At 53.5% G+C, this 11,803-nt stretch overlaps 1 protein-coding gene across 1 annotated transcript; it reads right to left on the bottom strand.

Moving 5' to 3' along the window:
* Positions 1 to 1,136: 1,136 nt before the first annotated feature.
* Positions 1,137 to 5,943, bottom strand: LRRC3 (leucine rich repeat containing 3). Its single transcript, XM_031460739.2, has 2 exons — positions 5,822 to 5,943; positions 1,137 to 5,003 (listed from the first exon to the last, which is right to left on the bottom strand). Exon 2 carries the CDS (start codon positions 4,840 to 4,842, stop codon positions 4,069 to 4,071), a length of 774 nt encoding a protein of 257 aa, XP_031316599.1. The 5' UTR covers positions 4,843 to 5,003; positions 5,822 to 5,943; the 3' UTR covers positions 1,137 to 4,068.
* Between the last annotated feature and the right edge of the window lie 5,860 nt (positions 5,944 to 11,803).

Raw genomic sequence — 11,803 nt, 5'->3', positions numbered from 1 at the left:
ACTGGGTTTGGGGCCAAGCTTGCAGGAAAGACAACCCCCGAAACCGCCCCCAGCTCCCGCCAAGGCTGGGAGTGGCTGCAGGTCCAGAATGTTCCACCTGGACCGCAGTCTGCAGGGCCTCCTCCCCGGGTCACTCAGTCCAGGACCCAAGCCTCGTGCAAACACATCCGAGGGACCCGCTGCAAAGGAGCCCGGGAGCAATGCGCAGGAGCGGGCCCACGGGGCCCCGGCAATGCCCAGGCCCCGGGCCACCTCGGCTGCCTTTAGCTCCCAGGAAGGTGGCCTGTGCGTTCCCGCCCTGGCTTTGCTGAGGCCCTGGGACTCTGCTGACCCTTGGGAGGAGCCGTCCAAGGCAGCTGGCCCCGCTGGAACCCCTGGCTGAGGGGGCGTCTGAGTGTACACGTTCCTTGGATGTCTGAGTGAACATGACCAGCTGAGGAGCTAAACCTGACCGGCCCCTGCTTTCCTGTACACCCTGCCCCATCTGCCTGGAGCAACTTTCCATTAGGAACAGAGCACATCCATTTAACCCTAGTCTCACAACTGAAACTGTCGTCCATCTGCGAGGGGAATTGGGGCCCTGTGGTACGGGCGGTCCCTGGTTCCCGCATCCAGGCCCTTCCAGGAGAGGAGCCAGTTCACGCATCTGAGGGTGCCAGCACCTCCCTCCCAGCCCCAGCCTCGAGGTCTGTCTACAGCCTGCCGCCAGCCTCCCGGGGGGCCTGGGAGCATTTCTGGAGCAGAGCTGGGAGCCTCCTCTGTGCAGGGAGTCCACCCCACCAGGGACAGCTCCCGCGTGTCAGGCCGGCCCTGCTGGGGCTCAGCAGTACACCTGCTCGCCCCCTACTGCTAGACCACCCAAGGGCATGGCCGGGCGGGCCTCTCAGGGCCCCGAAGTCCGAAGAGGAAGGGAGGCAGGGGTGTCAGGAAGCTGTGAATGTGGGGCATCCCTTCCCAGGGTCAGGTCAAGGGTGAGGCTCCAGTTTCCAAGCGGACCATCCGTGGTGAGGCCAGGGACCAAGAGAGAAGGAAGTCTCATCTCAAACCCGAGTGGCCTGGTCGGGGGACCGGCTCCCAAGGGGCCCCACAGTGCCCCATGACCCCCTCACTGCCTCTCCCCTCCCCCCACTCTGGCCCTGAGGCCCCCCTCAACTCCCATGGGAAGGAAAAGAGGCTCAGCAGGGTGGTTCTTGGGCCAGTCTGCTCCCGCCACACCTCTGCTGCAGGAGGAACCCCAAAGTCATCCCACCCGGACCCTGTGAAGTGCTACCTCCCAAGGCAAGAGGGGCTTTGCAGGTAGGGGTAAGCAAGGCCATGCGCATGAAGCTCTTTGAGGCCTCTTACCTGGAATGTAACGAGAGCCAGGGGTCACCTGTGTCCCACAAAGGCTGCCATCCCACTGCCTCCCAACAGACACGGGCCAGTTGAGGCACCCCCTTTGCCCTGTCCCCACCCCTGTCAACACAGGTCCCATTCATGGGGCTGGCTTGACCCCGGCCTCTGCAGAACTAGAAGATGGGGTCAAATGCCCGCTCACACCGGGCCCATGGGTGCTGGGGTCGAGGTGGGGAGTCAGCATGAAGCCCGTGGGGGTCCGGGCATCCGCACACACATAGCTGCAAGGAACAGGGTGGGCGCAGACAGGACATCATCTTTAGGAGCCCCTTAGGGGAGGGAAGGGGAAATCCGAGAAGGGGAAGGGAGGAGAGGGGGGAGGAGAGGGCTGCACCCCAGGAGAGCCAAGGGCTCCCAGGCACCAGGGGTGGGGGCTCCCATGAGCAGGAAGGGGCTTCCAGGTCCTGCAGTTGGGGTCCTGGTGGTCTTTGGAGGTAGGTATCCTCTCCTGGGAGACTCCACAAGGGGTGAGGAGCCCAGAGAGGCCAGGAGGGAGGGGCAGCCCCCGACTCTGGACTTGGGCAGAGAGGGGCCCTTCTGGTGTGCTCCGAGGTCCTGGGCCCATGTCCCCGTCCCCGCAGAGTGGAACAGGATGCTGGCAGGCCCACACCAAGGGGAAGGTGGGTTGGGGGCTGGGGGCCAGCAGAAAGGAGGGGAGGGGAGGAGCCCACCCACTCCCTGTGCGCCCCCAGAAGAGCTTCTGGGCAGCATCCAGGCCCTGGGCTGATTCTGCTTAAGAGCAAGTGAAGAGCTCCCAGTGGCAGAGAAAGGCCCCGAGGTGCCCAGGCTGGCTCGCACCCAAAGGACGTGACCCGCAGCAGCAGGACCCCAACACTCGCCCCCACCTCCAGCCAGGTCTCAGTCTCCCTTCCCCCTGACCCAGGGTCACGACCACCAGGCAAGCTCACCAGGCGGCAAGCTCCTGGTGTGGCAGGGCCCCTTTCCCTCCTGTGTGTACCCCGGGATGGGTGGGGAGGGGAGACCTAATTCCCCCAAGGAGCCTGCCTCCCCTGGTCAGCCAGCAGCCACACTTACCTGCTCCACGTGGCATCTGTCCCACAAGTGGACTGACGCCCAGGTCCACTTGCTTGGTCTTAGCTCTCACTGGAAAGATGGGCGGGCCGCCCGTTTCCGTGAGGACTGGCATCATCCGGAGCATCACCTGAGCCCTGCCTCCCACGCCGGCACCCCTGGTCGGGACGGTGGGCAGAGAAGCGCCCACCCACACTCACAGCACAGAGCCCCCATTCACACCGTGTGGCTGTGCACAGACCCCCGTGAGTGCAGGAGAGAGGCGTCTGGGTGTGGGAGAGTATTGGCATCTCTTGGTTGTTTCTTTTTAATGCATCACAACTGAAAAATCATGACCTTGTTCAGATGTGCCTTTCGGGTCTCGGCTGTGTGTGCTGTAAATCTGTTTCCTGCTGCAAGTCACATGACACCTTCCAATGCAAACCTCCCTCAGTCTTCATCCTTTCTAAGAGTCTGCTGAGAAAGGCTTCTGTCCTTTATTCCTCAGATCCCTAAGTGATGTACCCCTTCTTGCTTCCCCCCAAAATATTTGAATTAGTGTAAAATATAAACACTCATACAAAAAAAAAAACCAGTAAAAAATAAAATTGGAAAGACAAGTCAGGGTTACTTAGGTGGAGGTAAGGTCTACCCTGAACTTGAAGTAGGTAAGAAAATTGAGCATTAAAGTTGCTCTGAGATTCCTGGCAGCAAAGCTGAAAAGGAGAGAGAGAGAGAGTTCCCGCTGCTGGCGAAAAGGAGTCATCCTACTGATTGGCCTTGAAACATCAGTCAGCCCTCCCGTCCTCTGGGAAGGAGCGGCTTCAGCGAGCAGAAGAGCAAGGCACGTAGCGACCCCAGATGACGGCCCCCCTGCCCCGAGCGGGCGCGGGCGGAGGACAGGGACCGGGCAGGACCCTGCTCGTCTTGACTCTGCCCCCTTGACGAGCCACCGTGGACCCTTCTCAGGTTCCTCTCCATGGTTTTTTTTTGGTGGTGGTGGGGGGGTTGTTTGATTGTTTGCTTTTTGGTTTGGGTTGTTTTTTTCCTTCTTCCTGGACTGAAATTTTGGTACAAGTGTTACTCTTAACAAACATTCTGAGAATAAACAAAAGAGTCGTTCAAAGGTTAGACACTCCACTCACCTCTCCAAAAACCCTTGGTCTCTACCGCTTCGCTCTGGACAGAGTGCTGCGGTCAAACATGTTCAGGAAACACTGGGGATGCAGAGGCAAGTCAGTTCCACATACAGGATCACCTGTGCTTTCAAGTGACAGAAGGCACCCACTGTCCTCGGGGAGCCTCAATCAAGGGCACACACTCACTCTTGTCTGAATGCTTGGGTGCCCCGGGGACAGGCTACCAGAGTGGAAGGGACACTGAACATGGTGACAGACTGCCCGGCTTTACATCGCAGCGGGTCGTCTCCGGCTGCGATACTCCACCTCTCCGCCCCTGGGGCTGACGGTAAAATTACCTGGCCTGAAGGATGCTACAGCCACTCGCTGCCCTAAGGGAAAGTGCTGTGTAATCAGGAAGTACTGGACAGAAGCAACCGTGTCACCACCTCACCAAGGGAACATCAAAGGCGTGAGTCAGTCACCATCTGCTACAAAAGCGATGGGAGACACGTGGGCTTCGGGCTGCTCGAGCCAGTGGGCATTAAGGCGCAGGGCTGATGGGGTCCTTGGACACAGGGGTGCTGGGCAGGGACTTCAGGTACTCCAGGTGCCTCCTGGCGTCCTCCTGGTTCTGGCGCACGTAGTACACGACGTAGGTGATCACCATGGCAAACCAGCCGAACATGGTGACCAGCATGGCCACGTCGGTGGTCTTGTGGTGGATGCTGCAGAAGCTGACGCCGGAGTCAAGGGCCTGGATCAGCGGCTTCCCCACGTACTCCTCCTGCACCGAGGTGTGGCAGGCGATCTCGTCCACGGAGTCGGGGTCCAGCTTCAGCTCCCACAGGGCCTCCTGCAGGGCACACTCGCAGTGCAGCGGGTTGTGCGACAGGCGGATCTTGGCACTGAGCTTGCCCAGAGCGTCCTTCGGAATCCTCCGGATGCGATTGTGAGACAGGTCCAGCAGCCGCAGGCCCCCGGCCAGGCCCGAGAAAGCGGCGGGGCCAATGCTCTCGATGGCGTTCTGGGACAAGTCCAGCTCTCTCAGCTGGTTCAGGTGCTGGAAGGCTCCGTTGGGGACGCGGGCGATCCTGTTGGCGTCGAGCTTCAGGAGCACAGTGTCGGCGGGGATGTCCTTGGGGATCTCCTGCAGGCCCCTCGCGCTGCAGTGGACGGCCACAGCCCCCGCGTGGTCAGGGCACTGGCAGCTCTGTGGGCAAGAGGTCCCCAACCGCAGGCAGAAGAGGAGGAGGAGGCAAGACCCTCCCGTGGGGACTGGCAGGGACGAGGGACTCTGTTTGCCTGTGGGGCCCATCCTGACCTCGAGCGCCTGGGGACGGGTGGCCCGCTGCTCTCACTCACTGCTGGGGGTCCACTCTCCCCCACTCCCTGGCCTCCGCTGCGCAAGTGACCATCCCATACAGACATAAACTCTCCTTCCTCACGTGCCAGGAAGAACGGCGCTCTCTTTCAGTTCTAAAAGAAAAAGAGTAATCAGCATCGCTGGCTGTGGTCCAGCTGGAGACCAGGGGGCACACTTCGGCCTCCAGGGAGATGTCACAGGCAAACAAAAGTGTCTGACCTGAGGGGGCCTGTGTAACTTACTCTGGGAGACTCCCACTGCCACCCAGAAGAGCAAGGTCGTGCTGACCGCTGGCTGAGGGCCAGTGCACAGCAAAGTGGTCTGAGAATCCTGCCACCCTTCCCTGGACACACCCATTGCACACCTTGGGGGCCCTGGGCCTGGACAGCACGGGTGATGGGGGTCAACCCCCTCCTAGTTCCTTGGGGCTGGAAACCAGGAAGACTGGGCTGCAGGGTTTTCCTAGGAAACTGGAATGCAGGGGAGACCGCCAGCTACGGCTGGGAAGCTGGGAACCCAGGGCGCCCTCATCGCCGCGGGGCTAGGCTGCTGTCAGAAGCTCAGCCCTTTGCTATTCCGACAATCCCTTTATAAATTATAATAACAAAAGCGCTCCTCGGTCGGTCCTCAGGGGAACAATCACCCACGGGCACCGGCACTGGAGTCGGCGCCTTTTATTTCAGTAATGTTTGAAAAAGAAGGGAACCGAATAAAGAGAAAAAGCCAAGCCCTGGGCGCGCGGCCCGCGCTGGGCGTGGAGTGACGGGGCCGCGCCGGGCCTGGGCGGGAGGGGCGCGGTGTCGGGGACCCCGGCCCCGGGACCTGGGGATCCCCGAGCCCCGGACCCGAAGGACCCTCGGGATTCCTGGGCGGTGGATGAACGGGGTTGGAGTGTCCACGCTCCCGGGGCGGGGCGGGGCGGGGGCTTTACCTGCGCGGCCGCGTCCGGAGGCTGCCGTGCGCGAGGCTCTCGGCCGCTCTGAACCCGACCTGGCGTCACACTCGGGCGCGGCGGCCACCCGAGGCCTGCGCCCACGTCTGCGGCCGCTCGGGACACACGCGGCTCGGCCTGCGCGGGCGGGGCGGGGCCTGCGGGCTAGAGGCGGGGCGGGGCGGGGCCTGGGCGGAGTCTGGGAGGCGGGGTGGAGTCCAGAGAGGGGCGGGACCAGGAGACGAGGGGCGGGGCCTTGGGTGAGGCAGCTGAGGCTACACAGGGCGGGGCCTGGGGGGTAGCCAGTGCCGCGAGTTGGAGTCCGGAGCGGGGCGGGGTCTGGACGACGCAAGGCTTGAGAATTAGGGGCGGGGCCCGCGGGCGAATGATGGGGAGGGGCGGGGCCTGGGCGGAGTCTTGGGTGGAGCGGGGCCTGGACAACAGGGGACCTGAGGGCAAGGGGCGTGCCTTGGGCGGGGCTGCAGAGGCTACACGGGGCGGGGCCTGGGGTGGGGTTTTCGGTGAGGGTGTGTCCATGGGCTGTGGGCCGGACCGCTGGCCCAGAGCCCCGCCCGTGACAGAGTCCAGCCCCGCCCCGCACTGGGGAGAATCTCCTGGCCCAGGCGCAGGGATGCCCGAGGGGCCTAGAGACCCTCGGGTCAGCGAAGCCCCTCCTGTGTGTCCCTCGAAGGCCGGGTGCCAGCGGCCGCCAAAGCTGTTTAATGGGATTAGGTCTCCGCCCACCTGGGTCCCTTCGTGTTCCACCTCCCACCTGTGTCTTAGGGTCCCTGCATGTGCACCCAGAGGAACGCTGGGAATGTGGGGGTCGGGGCATTTAAGGTAGACCTGAGCCATCCTTAGGGTTCTTTGAAACAGCTTTATTGTGGTGTAATTTATACACTGTAAACCACATATCCAAATTTGATACGTTGTGACATTTGTATACATCTGTGAAACCATCACCTCAGTCAAAGCAGTAAATGTCTGTTTCCCCTTTGTGGTCCATCTTCTCTGACCCTCATCACCAGGCAAGCACTGATCTGCTCTGTCACTGGTTGCGTTTCCTTCCATTTTGCGCGTGGACTCGTAGGTCTGTCTGTTTGTCTGGCTTCTTTTACTCAGCATAGTTAATTTAGTTAATTTGAGTTCACTCCTGCTGATGGGTTTGTCAGTGGTTATTCCTTTTATCGCTGAGTGTTGATCCATTGCATGAATGTTCCACAGTTTGCATATCCACTCTCCTGCTCATGGAAATTTGGGTTGCCTCCAGTTGTTGGCTCTTACAAATAGAGCTGATATGAACATTGTGCACAGTCTTTATTGGGACAAATACGCTTGTATCTCTTAGGTAAATATCTAGGAATGAAATGGCTGGATCATATGGTAGCTTATGCTTAGCTTTTAAGAAGCTGCCAAAGTGATTGTACAGTTTTGCACCCCCGTGCTGTGTGTGCTCCACATCTTCACCAGCACTTGGTATGATCAGGCTTTTCAATTTTAGATATTCTCATACGTGTGTGGGAGTTTATCTCATTGTGGTTTTAATCTGTATTTTACTCATGACTTTAGTATCTATTCAACTGTTTATTTGCCATCTCTAAGGAAGTGTTCTGCTCAAATCTAACCACTTTTAATTGAGTTGCTTTCTTACTGTTGAATTTTGAGAATTATTTGTACATTCTGGATACAAATCTTTTATCAGATATGCGATTTAAGTATATTTTCTCTGAGTCTGTAGGTTGTCTTTTCATTCTCTTAAAAGTTTTTCAAAGAGAAATTTTAAATTTTGATGAAGACCAATATATCAATGTTTTATTTTTTATGAATCATGCTTTTGGTGTCATAGCTAAGACATCTTTGCCTAAACTCAAAGTCACAAGGGTGTTATATTTTAGGTTTTGCGTTTGAGTCTATTCCCCATTTTGAGTTAGTTTTGGTATACAATGTGAGATATGATTCAAAGTGGGGGCTTTTTGTGCAAATGGATGTCCAGTTTTCCAGGACTGTGTTGAAAAAATAATCCTTTCTCTGCTGAATTACTTCTGCCCGTTTGTTGAATATCAGTGGTCTGGACATACAGGACTCTGTTTCTGTACTCTCTGTGTTCAGTTGGTCTATTTGTCTATTTTTATGCAAATATTTCAAGCTGTCTTCATTACTGTAGGTTTATAAGGATCCTTGAAGCCAAGTAATATAAATGTTCCAACTTTGTTCTTTCATGAAGTTCTTTTGGTCATCCAAGATCCTTTGCATTTCCTCATGAATTTTAGGATCAGCTTGACAACGTCTACCAGAAAGCTGAGTAGGATAGTGTTTGGAATTGCACTGAATCTATGGATCAGTCTGAGAGAATTAACACTTTGATAATACTGAGCATCCCAGTCAGTGGACATGGTATAGCTTCTCATTTATTTAAAGCCCTTCTTTATTTCATCTGTGTTTTACAGTTTTTGGTTTACAGATCTCGCATATCTTTTGTCAGATTTATCTCTGGCATTTTTATGTTATTGTAAACAGGATTTAAATTCCAGTTTCTCTTTGTTAAATGCTAATACGTAGAAATAAAATTGATTTTTGTCTACTTATCTCAACTTTGCTAAATTCACTTATTAGTTCTAGTAACTTTTTAATAGATGCCTTAGGGTTTTCTATGCGTACAATCAAGTTATCTGTAAATAAAAAGCTTATTACTTCCTTCTTTCCAGTCTAGACGTCTTTCACGCTGTTTTCGTGACTAATCGCACTGGCCAGAGCCTCTAGTTCAACACTGAACAGGAGGCCTGAGCACAGATATCCCTGCTCCTCCTGATCTTAGGGGGGAGCCTTGGTCTTTCACCATTAAGAATAGTATTGTCTTGTACTTCGTAGCTGCCCTTATCAGTATATGGACATTTCCTTCAATTACTAGTTTACTGAGAGTTTTTATCAGGAATGGATATTTGATTTTGTCAAACTTTTTTTCTACATCTATTAAGAATATTTGTATTGGTCTACTAATATGGTAGATTATATTGATTGACTTTCAAGTGTTAAATCAACCTGTGTCCTTGCCATAAATCTCACTTGCTCATGATGTATTATCATTTGTATATGATGTTGAATTTTTAATAGATGCAGAGTTACTGAGGTTATCTTTTTCCTCGACTGAATGTTGTAGTTTATGTCTTTCAAGTAGTTACCCATTTCATCTAAGCTGTTGAATCAGCATAAATTTCTTCATCCTTTCAATATAGAGTATGAAGTGATGCCACCTCTTTCATTCCTGATGCTGGCAATTTGTGTCTTCTTTCTTTTATTGATCAGTCAGGACAGAAATTTATCAATTTTACTAATAATCTCAAAGATCTAGTTCTTAGTTTCATAGGTTTCTCTGTTTTTTTTTTCTTTTTTCCCCCATTGACTTCTACGCTGATCTGTTGCTTACACCGAGTTTCATTTTCTCTTCTTTTTCTAGTAGATTGTAAGGTGGAAGATGAGCTCGTCTTTCTTCTTCTCTAGCACAGGCAGACCTCAGAGACACTGCAGGCTCCGTCCCAGACCACTGCGGTGGGATAAGCGCCCCCATAAAGTGAGTCTCAGCTTCCCAGTACGTACAGAAGTTGTTTCCACTGCACTGCAGTCCATGAAGTGAGCAACAGCATGTCTAAGAAAAAATGTGTATACTTTAATTTTAAAATACTTTATTGCTAAAAAGATCGTTCTGGTTTTGATTATTAACTTAAGTCCACTGTTGGTAGAGAACATACGCTGTATGTTTCAGGTCCTTTTAAATTTATCGAGACTCATTTTGTGGTCCAGAATATGTGTTAATAACTGTAACATGTGTGCTTACATGTGTGCTCTACTGTTGCTCGGTGGAAGGTTCTAGAAATGTTGATGAAGTCAAGTCTGCTGATGGTGTGGTTCAGGTGTCCCACAGCATTACTGATTTCCCATCTACTTGCTACTTAGTTATTGAGACAGGGGTGTTGGCTTTTCTGAGATCTGTCTGTCTCTCCTTGCAGTTCTATCAGTTTTTGCTTTGTGCATTTTGAAGCCTTAGATTAGTATGTCCTGTTGGTTAATTGAACACTTTATCAGTATAAAATGAGCCTCCTTACCCTTGGATGCTTTGCCTTGAACTCTACTTTTCTGACACTAACATAGCCACTCCAGCTCCCTTTCCATGGGTTAACATGGGGTATCTTCCTCCATTCTTTTACTTTTAACCTAAGTATTTATATTTAGTTTCCTTCCTCAATGTGTTAACGGCAAAGGGGAAAATGATAGCTTTACAGTGGAGAAACCCAGCGGAAACCACCTTACGTATGTAACCCAGGCTAATATCATCAGTAATAAGCCGGACTGACATCACGTAGCCCCCTGTGCTGTGCACTGACAAAGACATCGTCACTTCTGTGGTATTCTCGCCAAAAATGCACAGCCTCTTTTCAATCATGAGAACACATCACACACACCCAAACTGAAGCATTTCACAAAGTGACTGGTCAGTACACTTCAGAAATGAGACGATCCTCAAAGACAGGAAAAGACTGAGCCACTGGTACAGACTGGAGAAGACCAAGGACAAACAGCAACTGAATGCGACGTTGGGTCCTGGAACAGACACGGACGCCAGTGGGAAAACTGGGGACACAGGACGAGGCTGGAAGTGCTGTGACGTCCTGCTCTGGTGACGCACATTCACCAGGAGGGTGGGCCGGCCAGGCTGCCGTCTGTCCTCCTCTGTTTCATCCCCATTTGTCCTCCGCTCTGTCCCCTTTTCCTCTTCTCCCGCCTTCTCTTGGATTGAGTATTTCTGAGCCCATTTTCTCTCCCTACTTGCCTCCCCGCTGGGATTCTTTGCTGCTATTTCAGTGGCCGCTTTAGGGGCGGTGTCGGCTGTCGCTTCTCACCACAGCCTCCCTCAGGTCCCGGCACACCACCGCCCGGGGAGGGCGGGGTGCTGTGGTCACACGGGGTCCCTCCACGTGTGTAGGAACCCTGCAGAGCATTCCACCAACTGTCTCTTGAAGAGATTAAAGTAGGATGAGCCGTGAAGCTGTGGCTACATTATCGTTTGGCAGACGGAAGAGGGTAGCCACAAAATGATGGGCTATTTTTAATATTTAAATAAGCTCAACAAGTGAAACAACAAGGCCCCACCATACGGCCCAGGGAACTATAGTCAATCCCTTTCTGTTGCCGGGGGAGGAGGGGCGGTAATTAGGTTGGTGAGTTAGTTATTTAATGGAGGTGCTGGGGACTGAATCCAGGACCCTGTGCGTGCTGGGCACGCCCTCTGCCACTGAGCTCCACCCTCCCCACCCCCATAGTCAATGCTTTTTGATGGTCTATAGTGAAAAAGAACATGACAAGGAATATACACACGCGTGAGTGAATCACTTCACTGTACGCCAGAAATTAACAGCATTGTAAACCGACTCTGCCTCAGTTTTAATAAAAGCACGATGTCACGTCCTCGGGGAGGCGCTACAGGAAAGGGCCCCCCTTAGTCTTCCCCCGATTTTTCCTGATACACTAATGAGACAGATATAAAGTGTTATAGTAAGCGCTGTGCCCGTTATTCAGGGAAGAGGGACTGCTTCCATCTGCTGTTCTGTTGTTCATTTTGAACGTTAAGTGCACAGTAAAGGAGCACAGGCTGCTCTTAATTACAGACAAGAGCGTCGTGTCCTGGGCATAACTTTGTGACCGCTCTCATCTTACTGTTTTCTGTTTGCTTGTTTGTTTTCCTATAAAACCAATGAATACCTTGGGTACAGTGAAAAATCAACAAAAGAATTCAACAAAGTAATGTAGTTGCCACCAAAACCTGCAGTGCGGAGGCAGGTGGAGCCACAGACGTTGTGCAGGGTGGGAGGGGCCGGACACTCGGAGCTCACGCCGTGGCTTCCGTTCTCAGAAAGTTCAAGGGCAGGCAACACCCCTGACAGTGGAGGTGGTGATGGGGAAGGGGTGTGAGCGGGCATCTGGGGCAGG

This window comes from Camelus dromedarius, chromosome 2 (genome assembly GCF_036321535.1).
Source record: "Camelus dromedarius isolate mCamDro1 chromosome 2, mCamDro1.pat, whole genome shotgun sequence".
NCBI lineage: Eukaryota > Metazoa > Chordata > Mammalia > Artiodactyla > Camelidae > Camelus > Camelus dromedarius.
Note: the sequence above shows the minus strand (reverse complement) of the source record. Positions and strands in the feature narration are given on the sequence as shown.

Excerpts from the sequence above, each read along its gene's own strand:
- LRRC3 (XM_031460739.2), bottom strand. The coding sequence starts at position 4,842 with ATGGGCCCCACAGGCAAACAGAGTCCCTCGTCCCTGCCAGTCCCCACG.